The sequence below is a fragment of the Lynx canadensis genome, chromosome A3 (assembly GCF_007474595.2).
Source record: "Lynx canadensis isolate LIC74 chromosome A3, mLynCan4.pri.v2, whole genome shotgun sequence".
In the NCBI taxonomy this organism is placed as follows: Eukaryota; Metazoa; Chordata; class Mammalia; order Carnivora; family Felidae; genus Lynx; species Lynx canadensis.
This window is the reverse complement of record NC_044305.1, coordinates 89,764,094-89,779,992: the sequence shown is the minus strand read 5'-3', so window position 1 is coordinate 89,779,992 and position 15,899 is coordinate 89,764,094. Positions and strand designations below refer to the sequence as shown.

The 15,899-nt window shown below is 42.2% G+C and overlaps 1 protein-coding gene across 5 annotated transcripts in view; it reads right to left on the bottom strand.

The window, feature by feature from the left end:
• The window catches only part of DGUOK (deoxyguanosine kinase), a 29,421-nt gene extending 13,522 nt beyond the window's left edge, over positions 1-15,899 (bottom strand). For 2 of the 5 annotated variants that reach the window (XM_030310877.1, XM_030310878.1), the window contains exons 1-2: positions 15,690-15,899; positions 4,576-4,688 (exon numbers count right to left, since the gene is read on the bottom strand). In XM_030310877.1, coding sequence (XP_030166737.1) covers positions 4,576-4,688; positions 15,690-15,831 — 255 coding nt within the window. In that variant the 5' untranslated portion in view covers positions 15,832-15,899. The remainder of the gene's footprint in view (positions 1-4,575; positions 4,689-15,689) is intronic. The other 3 variants (XM_030310879.1, XM_030310876.1, XM_030310880.1) reach the window with 3 other exon arrangements.

The window sequence follows — 15,899 nt, the reverse complement described above, 5'->3', positions numbered from 1 at the left end:
CCTGTTCGCACTCTATGTCTCTCTCTCTCTCTCAAAAATAAACATTAAAAAAATTTTTTAAAAAAAGGATCAAAACCATATAAAATACTTCTCTACAACAGAAACTACCTTTTATATTCTAGAGCAAAAAAACAGACATTTTTTAGACAAGCAATCACTCAGAAATTATACCACCCACATACCCCTTCTGAAAAAAATTCTCTAAAATATATTCCAACCAACTGAAAAATTACAAAATGGGAAGATGTGGTAATGAGAAAACAGTGGTCAGTGATCAACCAGTAGAACAGAGTGAAATGTAAGTAAGGAACTATTATTTAAATGGCTATAAAACTGAGTGCCAAATTTCTATTGTTAAAAGAGACATTTCACAATGGAAAAGCATTCAGGATCTACAAAATTTCAGATAATTTTAATATACTGGAGAAGAAGATAATAAAAAAAAGTAAGAAAGTTTTGTTTTGGTTTGTTTTTCCCTTTCACAGAGACTCCACTAACATTAAAAGATAGGTTTAAACATGTACATTTTTATGTTTATATATTGGGGGGGGGGGAGGGACAGAGAGAGAGGGAGACAGAGGATCCAAAGCAGGTTCTGCGCTGACAGCAGAGAGCCAGATACAGGGCTCGAACTCATGAGCCATCAGATCTTGACTGGAGCTGAAGTCAGACGCTTAACCGACAAAGCCACCAGGCTCAGCAGTACATGTACATTTTTAATTTAAACGTTTCCACTGTTAGGATAAAAATGGTGTGTTTCTCATGTGAATAAAGGGGAGAAAAATGAAAGAGAATATTAAATATAGCAAAAAGGAAAAAAAAAAAAGATGAAAGCATGAAATAAGGTGATAGAAGAGAGAAAATACCCAGGAAAGGCAAACCCTAACACTGGGTAAAAACTAAAAATCCTATTTGAAAGAAAAATACCTAAAACAACACAAATTCTGAATAATAATTGAGAAAGAAACAGTTGTCCAGTAACTCTACCCCCCAAACAGCACTGGATCCATATTATTTAAAAAATGATTTCTATCGTACCTTCAAAGAATAGATAATTCCTATGCTAAAACAGTATAAAACTTCTCAATTCATTCATAACCCTGATGGTAAAACCTGTTAAAAAATAGCAATTCCAATTAAATATATATATATACATGCAAAATTTCAAACAACCTAGTAGCAAATTAATGGGACAGTATACCATGATCAAAAGGGTTCATTGTAGAATGTACAAACGGCACCACTATCAAATCTATTGACTACTACTAAGAGATTAAAAAAAGAAAAACCCCATGATTATCTCACTAGGTACTAAAAGGGCTTTTGATGAAAATTCAACATCTGATCCTGAGGAAAATGTTACTATCCTAGTAATTAGAAGGGCACTTGCCGCACATGATCTACTGAAACAATTAACAATCACAGAACTGAACACTGATGCGCCAGATGTAGTTTCATTAAAGACAAAACAAGATAAGGCTAACTAACTGTCAGTGCTGTTACAGTTAGTATTGTTCTGGAACTTCTACCCAATAAAAGAAAACAGAAGTATGGATATCGGAGAACTCTTAACTCTTACAAATGATCAGTTTTTAGAGAAAACTATTATTTTCTTAAACCTCAAGCAGATAAAGCAAAAAAAAAAAAACCAAAAACACAATAATGTTACAAAAATTAAGTCACATGAGACAAATACGGTTAACTGCTTTCCTTCAAAACAGTAATAACTTTGAGAAAGATGATGGGAAAACAGATCCCAGTCACAATAATAAGAAAATATATAACCACTCAGGAATAAACTAAACAAGAATACTATTATGAAAAGTAAATAACGACTTGGGGAAAATTAGCCTCCTATAACTTTTAAAGTCACACAGAGAGCAAAATAAAACCATAAAAGCAAGAGATAGAAACATAGGCACAGATTTTTATAATCTCAGATTGAGGCCTTTTTAAACTTTAACATCAAAGGCAGTAATTACAAGAAGATTTTATTACATAAAAACTTAAAAGCATTATATGGCAAAACACATCATATATAAAGATAGAAGAAAAATGACAAACTGGGGAAAGTATCAGCAATATAGGACAGAGTTGAGATACTTAACATACAGTGAGTTCTTATGAAGCCATTACAAAAACGTGAAGATCTCAATAGGAAAAAGAAAAGCAAGAGGTCTGAATAGACAATTCACTAAAGAATAGTAATAAATGACTGATAACATAAAAAAGATGTTGAATTCATTGGTAATCAAAGAAATGTAAAACAAAGTAACACACCATTTTCTTGTCCCTCATATTAGAAAGGATGAAAAACAGTAACACCCAGTGTCGCCAAAAGTATGGGGAGAGTAGTACAACTTTTCTGTAGGAAAATTCTGTAAAGTATATATAACAAGTGTCAACAAGATGTGTAATTTCTGGACATCAAAATTCCAATTGTAGATTACCCTAAGAAAACACAAAAGTGCACAAAATTTAGCTATTAAAAAGAAAAAAAGATGTAGCTACAAGGATATTCATCATTGTAACACTGCTTATAACAGGAAGAAATTAATACATGTAATATTATGTATTAAATTAAGTATTTTAATTATGATATTATGCAGTAAACTGCGATCGTTAAAATGACTATGAAAGGAAGACCTTGTATATCAAAACCATGCAGGTAACAATTACAATTTTTGCTTAAAAAAAAGGAAATGTATATATGTTTTAATACATTAACATAGGTGTATTAACATATTAACATAGGTGTATATAAATATATACATTTTCTCCTCTTTAGAAAGAAATCTAAAAGAACAAAAATGTTAACTATTTCCCTCTGGATAATGGGACTACGTGAGTATTAATTTTCTACTGCTGCACAACAAACTGTGCCAAAGTCTGGTGGCTTAAACAAAAAGAATGTTCATTATCTCAGTTTCTACGGGCAAGGAATTGGGGCACAGCTTAGCTGCCTGGTTCTGCCTTGGAGTTTCTCGAAAAGTTTCCGTCAGGATGTTGGTGGAGGCCAGTCATCTGAAGACTTCACTGGGGCTGAAGGATCAATCCACTTCTAAGAAGACTCACTCACACTCTGTTGGCAGGAGGACTCAATCATCCCTTGCTTCATGGGCCTCTTCACAGACAAGGCTGCTTCGTGACATGGCAGCCGGCATCCCCAGAGCCAAAAGTGATCAAGACAGAACAAAGTGGAAAATACAATGTCTTTTATGGTCTACCTTAGAAAGTCCCACTGTATTCCTGCTATATTCTATTCATCAGAAGCAAGTCCCTAAGTCCAGCCCACACTCAAGGAGAAAATTTGGGTCTACCTCTCAAAGGAAAGCTCATCCACCGATTTGTGGACGTATTTTTTAAATCCCTGTAACAGGTGACCTGCAGCATACTCAGAAAAAGATAGGTAATTTATTTTCTAAATGGAAAGCTAATTTCATAAATACTCTCCCCCCCCCCCCACACACACAAGAAGAGGCAATTTAAAAAACATATATCCACAATAAGCATGAAGTGCCTGCCTAAAGAGGTAATACAATTCTGAGTTCGAATAACAGAAAAATGGCACCTGAAAGAAGTTCTATGATATATTTTACCATTTAGAGTACTACTTTTAGTAAATTCTAACCAGAAAACTAGCAAAGTGGAGCTTATCGCCTAGATAAAGTTACTTCGGAATGAGGAAGAGTCTGGAGGAAAATGGTGTTTGGCTTGAAAGACTCACGGAAGAGAAAGAGCAAACAAATCATTACCTTCAACTATATGAAGCGTTGTCATGTGGGAAAGTCAAAACACTTAAGAGGCAGAACTTGAATCAATGAGTCAGAGTCACAGGGATGCAAAGTGGCTCATACAAGAACTTTCTAACAATTAGAGTTGTTAAAACCCAGAACAAGCTGCTCGGCGAATGTTCCCGGTGGCTGTGGGAGGAGTGTGTGGAGACTGAGGCAAGGTAGTGCCATTCCCTCGGCTACCTCTGAGGTTCACGTCTAACTTGGTCCTTCCCTACTTACACTGATGTGGCTGGTGTTGAAACCAAACCTACGGCCTCTCCCAAAGCAGCAGACGTGACACTGGGCCCTAGGCCACGAGGCATAAGTGAAATGCACCGCACTTGGCATAGTAAGTGGCAGAGTGTGCCTTATAAACGTCAGCTATTACTTCTGCATCGACTCAGAGTGTGACAAGATGTTCGCTAAGTCCCTTCCAATTTCTCAGACTTCATAAATAAGTTAGGATCACTATAATTAACTATTAATAATCCTGATGGACAGCTTCAGTAATACACTTAAGGGTAGGAATGACAAAGCCAGGATGGCTGGACATGCTTTGGGAAACCACAAAGAACAGAGGCAGTCACTTATGTAGACATGTAAAAACCACAAAAATCAAAACTAAACATATTCAAACAAGTCATATCCTCTCTGGCACATGCGGTCTGCTTTCTGGAATGGAAGTATTTTAAAACAGAGACTCAAACTGGGCTATTTCACCAACTCAGAGCAAATTAGATTATTACAATGAGTTTATTCACCCATGCCTGCCAACTACCCACCACAACTCAAAACTTACTTTTTGGGTGCCAGCGGCCTGGACATTCTGCCATGTTGCTACAGGTTCTGTAGCTATGTGCCACTCTGGGTAAGTTTCCGTGAGTAACTTCACAAAGGTGGACTTTCCCACAGCTGCAACGCAAACAGCACGTATTGGGACACTTCCCAAATGAGGGCTGAAGGAGAAGCTGCTACTAAACTCTGCCACAAAGACCCAACTTAAGGCAACAAGCACCAGGTTTCCCAATTTCAAAACTTAGTGCCATACGACTGTCCGACGGCCGATGGATAGGTCAGGCCCTGCTAACCAGAGTCGCCATAAGGAATAGAGGCATTAGGGAAGATAAATACCTTTCAGATATGACTTGCAGTTTTAATGCTTCAACCTCCCAGAGGCAAACTATTTAATAACCTTGAAAAATGTAAGACTACCAGAAGTAGATGAAATCAGCTACTTAAGTTGTAATGCGTGAATCATGTTCTGTGACTGTAAAAACTGCAAGTTTTTCAAGAAAGAAAATTAAGATTATGACCCTCATTCACTCAACAAACCTAATCAGTATTTACCGGAGTGCTTACTATGGGCTCAGGACTATCTGGCACTGGGGTACAGTGATGAACAAAACATAGGATGGATTCTGCCCTCACAGAGCTTGCACGGGAGACACTAAACAAACACGGAAGTAACCAATAACAAATGGTGTTGAGTGGTAGGAAAGAAAAATGCAGGACGGCTCTAATACAGCACAGGAGACCAGGGAAGGTTCCTCTGAAGAAAATGTTCTCTGAGGGAAGAGCTGAAAGGTGAGGAGTTAGTCAGGCCGAGGATGGGGGAAGGGTATTTCAGGCAAAGGGAGCCGCATAAGCAAGGGCTGGGGGGTGTGGGGGGACCTGGTGTACGACAAGACAGAAGAGAAGCCTGTGGCCTAGAAGAGACATGGTCAAGCAAAGGCTCAAGATGTTTGGAGGAGCAGGTAGGCAGGCTGGACCAGATCAGGCAAGACCTCGTAGCATGGTAAGAAGTTCAAATCTATTCTAAGAGCAATGGGAAATCTGTGGCAACGTATTTTAAGCAGAGAAATGAAAAGATTCCATCTCATTTTTTATTTATTTTTCTTTTTTTTTTTTTTCAGAGAGAGAGAGAGAGGGAGAGGGAGAATGAGCGGGGGAGGGGCAGAGAGAGAGAGAGACAGACAGACAGACAGACAGACACAGAATCTGAAGCGGGCTCCAGGCTCTCAGTTGACAGCACAGAGCCCAACGTGGAGCTCAAACTCACAGACCGTGAGATCGTGACTTGGGCCGACGTTGGACGCGCAACCGACTGAGCCACCCAGGTGCCCCAGATTCCATCTCGTTTTTAAAAGATCACTCTGCCAGCTGTGTAAGAACGGACCGCTAACGGGGCGGCATCTGGGTGTCTCAGTCGGTTAAGCGTCCGACTTTGACTCAGGTCACGATCTCACAGTCCATGAGTTCGAGCCCCGCGTCGGGCTCTGGGCTGATGGCTCGGAGCCTGGAGCCTGCTTCCGATTCTGTGTCTCCCTCTCTCTCTGCCCCTCCCCTGTTCATGCTTTGTCTCTCTCTGTCTCAAAAATAAATAAACGTTAAAAAAAATTAAAAAAAAAAAAAAGAACAGACCGCTAACAGAAGTAGCCACACCGATTAGAATATAATAGTAGCCTGAACCAAGGGATGGCAGAGGACGTGGAAAGTTGTGGTTGCTTTTGAGAAACATTCTGGAGATGAAACCAACCTAGTACAACAAATTATCTTTTTCCATTTACACCAATGTCTGGCCTATACCTTCCTGAGCTCCAGACTCGCTAAGGGCCCTCCAGACACCTCCGCTTGGATGTCCCACAAATACCTCAAAATCAGTCTGCTCCCTACATGAAGTCATCATCATCCCCACCAAAATGACTTTCTTCCCATATCCTGGACCCGGGTATGGCAGCAGCATCTACTCAGTGTCAGGGCTTGTCCCTCCTCTGCCAAACCTCAAGTAGCCACCAAGTCCTTTTGCACTTGCCTTCTAAAATTTCCCCATCCCTCCTTTTCTCTCCATTCCCACCTCCAAGCTCAAGATCAGGCTCTCATCTCTTGCCTCTCTGACTCTGGCATTGCCCTCTTCAATCTATCATCCATACTGCAGCCACACTGAACACAAAATAACACTGCTTAAAACCCTCTACCAGCTCCCTATTGCTTTTGTGACAAAATCCAACCCTTTAGCATGGTCTACGAGACATAATAACATCTGCATATACCTCTCTGGCCTCGGCTTCCTTCAGGCACCCTGAGCTCCTGCTGACCAAACTCCAATCATGCCATGTTCTTCCCTGCAAATGTGATTTTGCAAATGTGCTCCCATTTCCTGGAGCATCTTCTCCCCTCACCTGGTCAACCCGCTTACTCAATTTTCAAGATTCTGCTCAGATGTACTTCCTGCACGAAGCTTTTCCAGACCCTGACTCCTCTGAGTTAGATCAGCTAATCATCCTTTACACTTGGTCTGGCCTTCTGGGTAAGAATCTGTCACTGCAATTGTAATTCTGTTTCTGCAGGTAGAAGATGGGGCTCCTCTAGGGCACACAGAGTGGAACTGGAACCACAAACCAGCATAATGATCTGACTGAGTGAAACATTTAATGGAACCAAGAGAAGGAAGGGAGGTGCCCTTCAAGTCAATTCTACCAGCCACCCAGGGTTACTGATCAGGCGTGAAGGGATTGTCTCAGAAGAGCCCACACATCCAATATGTGCCATCGATTACACACCACTCCAACTCCTGTCTGAACAACACAGGGTAAGAACAAACATCATGAACCTGTGCGTTCTGTACAGTCACGCTCATCTCTCAGTTCCACCTCCACCCAGCCCATGCGTGCCTTTGCACATCCGCCCAGCCTCTGCTCTTCCCACACTTCAGTGAATAAATGCCTTCCCCTGCTCTTCCAGGCCTGTGTCTAAATCCTTTCCCCTACCAAGGCCAAGGCCCCACCTCTTCCATGGGTTCAGAATGTCTCTAGTTCACATGGAATTTCTACCATATGGGGCAATTGAATCAAATAAGAAATATTTATTAACTGCTTAAAGTATGTTTAGGGGCGCCTGGGTGGCTCAGTCGGTTGAGCATCCGACTTCGGCTCAGGTCATGATCTCACAGCTCGGGAGTTTGGGCTCCGCGTCGGGCTCTGTGCTGACAGCTCAGAGCCTGGAGCCTGCTTCAGATTCTGTGTCTCCCTCTCTCTCTGCCCCTCCCATGCTCATGCTCTGTCTCTCTCTGTCAAAAGTAAATAAACATTAAAAAAATTAAAAAAAAAATAAAGTATGTTTAGCATTCAATTGTTTTGATTGCTTCATGGGTCTTACTTTTGGTTTCCTAACAGGACCTGACTCTCTGGGGTTGGGACCCAGGAATCCACATGTATAAGTATGCCCCAAAGTGATCCTGATGCATACTTATATTTGAGGTTGCTGTCCATTACGATCTGTTCAAAATCAACAGAGGTAGTTTTTGGTTTTTTTTTTAATAAAGGTTCTAAAACCACATACCAGACTACTGAATAAAAGCCTACAGGCTTATCATGAAGTACCTAAGAGACTGACAGGAATTACAAATTGGTTGAGTTTATTATATATTATCAGATGTCTGCCTGCCTAAAAAGTCTCTAGCTTAAAATATTTGGCATAGATGGTCAATATTTAGATTGCAGGTTGTTGATTACATCTAGAACATGGTTCCTGCCTATCAGTGAAAAGCTATTTTAATTAACAGGAAAAGATTAAGGTAATTGAGATGGCTGGGATTAAGTGACTGTTAGAATTAAATGCTTTAAACGTTAAAAAACAATCTAAAAAACTATTGCAGATGGACAGGAAGGGCCCTCAGGGTTAGAAAATGTCAACTTCACCTCTGAGATCAGACACTATTAGTTCATCTAAGGGCAATCAGGACTCTGAGAAATCGACTCAGGCCATTTAAGCACACACAACCCAGAATGGCAACAAATTTGATGTAATGGGAAATCTACAGTTCCAATTACTGGAATAATTACACCAGGGCAACAGCTCTACCCTGCACCCCAGTGCCCATTCGAAAGCTTCTGGAAAGTCAGTTGAGTAATCAGAAGCTGGCTTCAGCAAAGAATGACAGTAAATGGTGGTGGCAGGTCCTAAGAGCTGTGCCATCCATGTTGCTCTAGGGTTCAGAGAGCCGGGGTCATTTGCCATAGGGCAGTAGTTCTTAAAACCATGTTCTAATGGAACTCAGCTGTGCCAGGCATAGGCCACAAATATGGAATAATTTTAAAAGATAATTCGGCTATATATTTATTTTAAAAGCACACACAACATAACTTTTTTTTAGTGATATAATAGCTAATCATAACAGGTTTTTCTTCTTCCTGCTGGGGTTTTGGTTGTTGTGTTAGTTTTTGGTTTTTTTTTTTAAGACAAATGTTTTAAAGTGTTCCAGGGGCTTCATAAGAGTGGTGACATCTGCTTCTTTCCTGCTACATTGGCCTTCTCCTAGCAAGCAGAACACTCATGTCCACCAAAAGCCATTCCTCTTTATGCAACACTGGGCAAACAAGAAAAAGTCCTCCCTTTGTCCGGTCTCTGTGCAGAGCACCAGCTTCTTATGATATCATTATCACGATAGTTGGATCCCAGGTTCACTGTTATCTTTCAATATACTCTTTAATATTGTGAAATTTGGGAGGTATCAGATCGCAGAATCAAACCTTCCCTTCAGGCCTTGGCTATTACTGAACTTTACTATATGCGCCATGAGTTGAAAAAGGGGGGAAGGTACTTTCTTAGAGTATATTAGTTCAACATGTTGATTTTTATTAGCACCAAGGGGGGCGCCTGGGTGGCGCAGTCGGTTAAGCGTCCGACTTCAGCCAGGTCACGATCTCGTGGTCCGTGAGTTCGAGCCCCGCGTCAGGCTCTGGGCTGATGGCCCGGAGCCTGGAGCCTGTTTCCGATTCTGTGTCTCCCTCTCTCTCTGCCCCTCCCCCGTTCATGCTCTGTCTCTCTCTGTCCCAAAAATAAATAAACGTTGAAAAAAAAAAAAAATTATTAGCACCAAGGCTGTCATTCCACAAGCTGCACCAAAGAGTTCTCTTGCTAATGTCCATCTTTTCCTTTTTCTCTTCCACAAATTTTTCTATAAACTATGATGCCTGCTATTGCTACATTCTGCTAAAACCTAGCAGTCAGAGTGTAATGTCCAAAATAATGTATTACTTTAAATTTAATACAGCTGTATTTCATGTGAGCCTCTTAAACATACCATCACCTCCAAGCATTTTCCTCTCCTGAACAAAATGAAAAACATGGCAAAAATCCAATTCTGAAACCTTTTGCCAAAAAGCAAACAAAGGCAATATATATAAAACTGTCTATCTTAAACACAAAAGTCTTCCAAAGAAAATTGAAAGCCTTTACTTCAGGAACTGCATGTGATGCCACATTCATCTCTCACTCACTCGCTCACCAGATGTTTATGAGATGTTTATGGAATCGCTACTAACTAGTAGGTACTATAAAATGAACTAGACTGAGATCCTGCCCTCAAAAAGTTCATAATCCACCCGTGAAACAAAGTACCTAGGTTCAGAAAGGCTCTGAGCCTAAAAGCACACTGGGCAAACGTAACAAAAATCACTCAGCAGGCTTAAAAGAAACATAATACATTTTTGCCCTCATTCCTTTTAATGTTTTTCCTAGGGAAAACTATGTTTACCAAAAAAAAGTTGCTCCCAGCTCCCAGCAAACAATCCCAACAATCCAAACCGCTCTGTTCAGCATGAGACCCTCACTGGTCTGGAACACCTTCCTCCCCCACTTTGCCCACCACAGGATTCATCCTTTCACTCCCTCCCTCTCCGTGAAACCCTCCTGAACTCTCTCCAGCTCCACGTCACCCGGAGGCAGAACTAATTACTGCCTTCTCTGATGTACCAAGGTATTACATTATAATTATTTGTTGACCCATCACTCTCTCCACTTGCTTTTTGAAGACACAGACTGGCCTTGTTCCTCTTTGCATCCTGAGTACCTAGCCAGGTCCTAGGAATGGAGATGGATGGAACGAGGCGAATCACAGAAACAAATGCTCCAATATACAACGTTTAGAATAAATAGTCTCTTTTCCGCTAGGATTCTTTGCCCAGTTGTTTACACGCAATAAAAGCAAAAGATGAGCATTAGTGATGTTAGAATGCAGGAAACATGCTATTAGGGAAGCTCTCTCCGCTGCTTTATATACAAGCCTCTAGACTGTAAAAGTGATAAAGTTTCTTCTGCTTTGGTTGGGTCTTTGAAAACCAAAGTGAGAATGGTCTGAGATCACTCACTGCCAGTATTTCATATGGTAGTCCTTTGTTCAACTGAGGTTTGTAATTACAAAATAACTGGCTTTGGGAGGCAATAATATACCGTAGCCATGAATACACTTAGAAGATAGGCTAAGTATTTCTTAGATTTTCAGGCATTGTTCAGGCACCAAGTTTCTGACGTTCCATCACACATGGCAGATGGCTTCACGGCTCATACCAGACACATGAGCAGGGTGTCTGCACTTACAGGATCAGATCAACAAGACTTGGAGCAGCAGGACTACTAGAAAAGCCCCTCTAAACATATCTAACTTCAGTCAGGACAAGGGTTTCCCTTCCTCTATTCAGGTTTCCTGGATGGGTACTCATTTACTTGGGGATGCCACCTGTGATTAGAGAACAAGCTCAGTCCTGACTAGGATTGTAAAGCAGTTTGACATATTCCTTCCGTGGGCACCAGTGATGACCTTTCACGTGGATGTCAAAGCACAGGAGCCAAACATGTGGTCAACACTGAAAGAATACAATGGGTCAGGCAGGGGTTAAGTGCTGGTGATGCCAAGATGAGCAAAACACTAAGCAGCCAACCCAGGGAAGGTCTCAACAGAAGTCAAGTGCTGCAGCATTTGTGGGTACAAAATGTTATGGGAGCACACAGAGGAGGCAGTGACTAATTCCGCCTGAGGACAGTCACCAGGCTGTGTGGGGTGATGGAAGAGTTGTAGGAGGTAAAACCAGAAACAGCCAGATCAGGGTCCCCCAGTCCACTGGTCATTAGTCACACTTTCCTTGGGCAAGTGCATCCACTGCCAAGGCTTCAACAGCTACCCCCACCATCAACAACTTCCATACCTGAAAGCTCAGTCCCATCACTCTGGATTTCAGGCACATGTCCTAATCTACCCCAGAACATCTATCTCTGTATGCCTCAGAGGGACCTGATAACTAAACATAATCACTCTTACCTCCCCAGACTTCCTCTTCCTTTATTCCCATCTTCAGTTTCCAGTCAGTGTCCAAACTAAAAGCCTGTCATCTTCTATACTAGAAGTGGCCACCTAGTCCTGTCAATCTCACTTCTAAGAATCTCTCTCAAATGACTCCATTCTTCTCCGTCCTTCCATTCCCTCTGTCCAGGCCGGCATCTTCCCACACTCCCACTACTACAACAACAGCCACAAAACCAGTCTAGCTACAAACTCTGTTCCTGCTCATTCACTCAGAGCAATGATACAAGACACTATGGGTACTGCAGCAAACAAGACATATAAAGAAAGTGCCTGTTTTATGGACCTTCCTATTTGTTCATTCTGGCCAATTTCTGTTTTAAAATTAATCTGGTTGTGACACATACCGGCCTCAAATCTTCAGCACCCTCCCCCGCATGGTCCCTCTACTAGCATGGTCCACAAGGTTGTTCAACATCTGGCAAGTCCACCCTTCCACCCTCTTGTTCTGCCACACAGGTACATCCCTGTTATTAAAACTGCATGTTTCTTCAGGCTTTGCCTTGGCAAGTGTTACCTGCTGTACCTGGAACATTCCTTTCTCATCTCCCCCTTGGGAATTCCTACCCCAGAGATTCTGAGTTTCCATGCCCAAGCAAACATGGCACTCATCACATGGTACAGGAATGATGTTTAGAAGTCTGCTCCTCCCACCTGGCTATGAGCTTCTTAAAGGACAGGAATTGTATCACATGTGAGTCTACCCTCATAGCACATATTCGGTAAGTCTTGGTTCAAGAGAAACCAAGGCAGAAGCAATCCATCTACAAAGGTTAAGACGCAAAGGTCAGGAAAATTGGTCAGGAAAATCAAACTTCACCTAATGGCCTGTCCAAGTACTTCTTTTGTCAAGTACTTTGGTACCTCTGTGGGCTCTGAGAACAGAGCTTCCCTTAGAGGCATGTTTCCCAAAGGCAGAACATCTTGAACACCATCAGGACCCTCCCTTCTCAATCTTTTTGATGTTTCTGATTTGGCTGCAGAAACACACACAGATGTGGTGACTGATCTCACTTTAAACCCATGACCACTAAGTCCAAGTGGGTCCTTAATGCTGCCTAGCAACTCTCTACATTTCTCTTGCTCACTCACTAGACTAATTCATGTCTTTCCTCTCTCCTCACACTCACTCTGCTTAGCTGACCCTTCTTCCCGTTTCACTGAGGAAACAACCAAAAGACCTTCCCCAAGTTCCCACCACACCTACTTGAGTCAGTACTCATTTATGTTGCCACGCACACTGTTCCTAGGGATAAACTCTGCTCCTAGCTTAGGCCAACCTCTCTCCACTTCGGCAAGAGATTCCACTCCTTGCTTACTAAAATCACTCCGGTAATTATATCCCGTCTCCTGCTTCACGAATTTTTTTGCCCTCTCTACTAGACCATTTCCACCAGCTTAAAAATATGATCCAATATCTCTTACAAAAAGAAAAAAATGGAAACAACCCCCTCAAACCTTCTTCCCATTTCAGCTACCACCCCATGTCTCCCCTTTCTAGGAAAACTTGTAGTTGTCTGAATCCATTGTCACCTCCCATTCTCCTTGAACCTATGCCAATCAGACTTTCACCCCTACTGCCCCTAAAAACCGTTCTTCTCAAGTTCACCAAAAAGCTCCACTACCTAAACAGCATTACACAGTTGAACATTCCCACTCCCCAAACACCTTCTTCACTTTGCTTCCAAGATATCATTCTCTTCTGGTTTTTCTCCTACCTCAGTGCTCATTCCTTCTCAGTTTCTTTTGCCTGATTCCTTCTTCCATCTAACTGCCCCATGGCTTAGTCCTTTCCATCAACACAACAAGGTCTCCTGGCTTCAAATACCATCTACATTTATACCTCCAGTCCAGGGAGACTCTGAACTCCAGACGTATATATCAAACTGCCTCTTCAACACCTCCACTCAGATATCTACCAAGCGTACAAAAACCTAACACGACTAAAGGTAAAATCTTGAAACCATCCTCTGTGCTCAGTCTGTTCTTCTCATTCTTCTCCCATTTATGAAAATTTGGAACTCCCATTTTTCGAGTTGCTCAGGCCAAAATGATTGATCACGGACCTCTCTTTACCTCATACTCCATCTACATCTGCTACCAAATCCGGTTTTCACTGCTTAAAATGTAACTGGAATCCAACTGCTTCTTACCACCTCCACGGTCACCACCCTGCTCGAACTCACTGCAACTCACCATTGCAATAACCACCTGACCCCTACTTTCAACATATCAGCTAAAGTCACCTTCTTATAATTTAAGTCAAATCATGTCACATGACAGCGCAAATCTTTTCCAGTGGCAAGTAGAAGTCCAACATGGACTACAAGGCCTATGCAATCCAGCCACCCCTTACCTTTGGACCTCATCTCCTCCCATTCTCCCCCTTGCTTACTCCACTCCAGCCACAACAGCTTTCTTCTTGTTCCCTGAACACGCTATCCACCTTAGGGCCTTTGCACTTGGTCTTCCCTCTGCCTGGAAGAGTCTCCCAGTTATCCACGTTTCATCGCTTTCTTCTGGTTGTTGCTTCACCTTCTCAGTGAGGCCTGTCTTGACGAACCTATTTAAAACTGCAACCTCCCTCAATCTCTCACCCCTGAATTTTCTCCCATCACATTCATTACTATCTAATATATTGTTTACTTAATTCATACTGTTTATTATTTACCTCTACTAGAGTTCCGTGAGAGCAGAGATTTTTATTTGTTCTGTTCAGTGCTTATCCTCAGGGTTAAGAACAGTGTTAGCATATGGAAGTTGCTCAAAGGGTTATTTGTCGAATGAATAAAATGAGAAATTCTCAATTGGCTTCTAGGCTGTCTTCAATTTTCAACACTTATTCAGCACCTCAGCAGGTAAAAGCATCAAGTCAGAACTTATTAACGTTAAACTGAAGCAGGGGCGCCTGAGTGGCTCAGTCGGTTAAGCGCCCGACTTCGGCTCAGGCCATGATCTCACAGTTTGTGCATTCGAGCCCCGCGTCAGGCTCTGTGCTGACAGCTCAGAGCCTGGAGCCTGCTTCGGATTCTGTGTCTCCCTCTCTCTCTGTCCCTCCCCTGCTCATGCTCTCTCTCAATAATAAATAAACATTAAAAAAAAAAAACCGAAGTGTTATGCTTTCATTTGGTTTTTTTGGTTCCTTTTTATCTAACATACCGGGTCTCTACTCTTGTAACAGTTACTTTTAAAACATGTTTTAAGTTTAAAAAGTGAGTTTCTTTTAAGAAAAATGTTAAATTATATGGGACTAGAAGAGAGACATGGCAAAATTACTGTAAGTGGTATCTGAATGACTGAACTTTAAGAACTCTCAGGGTAGGGCTACCAGATAAAATACAGGACGCCAGTAAATTTTAATTGTAGATAGATAATAATTTTTTCTAATGCATGTCCCAAATATTGCATAGGGCACACACACACACACACACACACACACACACACACTAAAATCTGAAATCCTATTTTAAATGGCACTTCATCCACCCCCCCAAATCCGACATCCCTATTTTAGGAGAACAAAAGAAATTACACCCTGCTCCTTGTCGCATTCATCAGAACAAGCGGTGGAACTCCTGGCTATCTACGGACTTCGTGACTGTGGGAGAGTACTGAGGCCTGACATCCTAAAAATCAAAGAGGCCTCTTTGGGAAGGGAAAGGCCCCGTCACATCAGATCGCGGGGGCAGGGTGGTCTTGGCCCAGCTCCCTTTCCCAGCCTTTCGGGCACCAGCTCGGGGGAGGCAAAGGCTTGGCAGCCACTTTCCGGCCCTTACCAATATTTCCTTCGATGGAGAGCTTTCGAGGCCCGCGCTTCGCGTGCATGCCCCTGGAGGGGGACACGCCACCGATTCGGCTCTGAGCCATGGAACTGGAAGGTGTTCGCAACAGCCTTCGAAGGAGCTGACCCGCGGTCATCCCACCCACGACTCGCGCAATTATCACTTCCGCGGATAGCACTTCCGCCCCCGGCTCCGCTGTGCAAG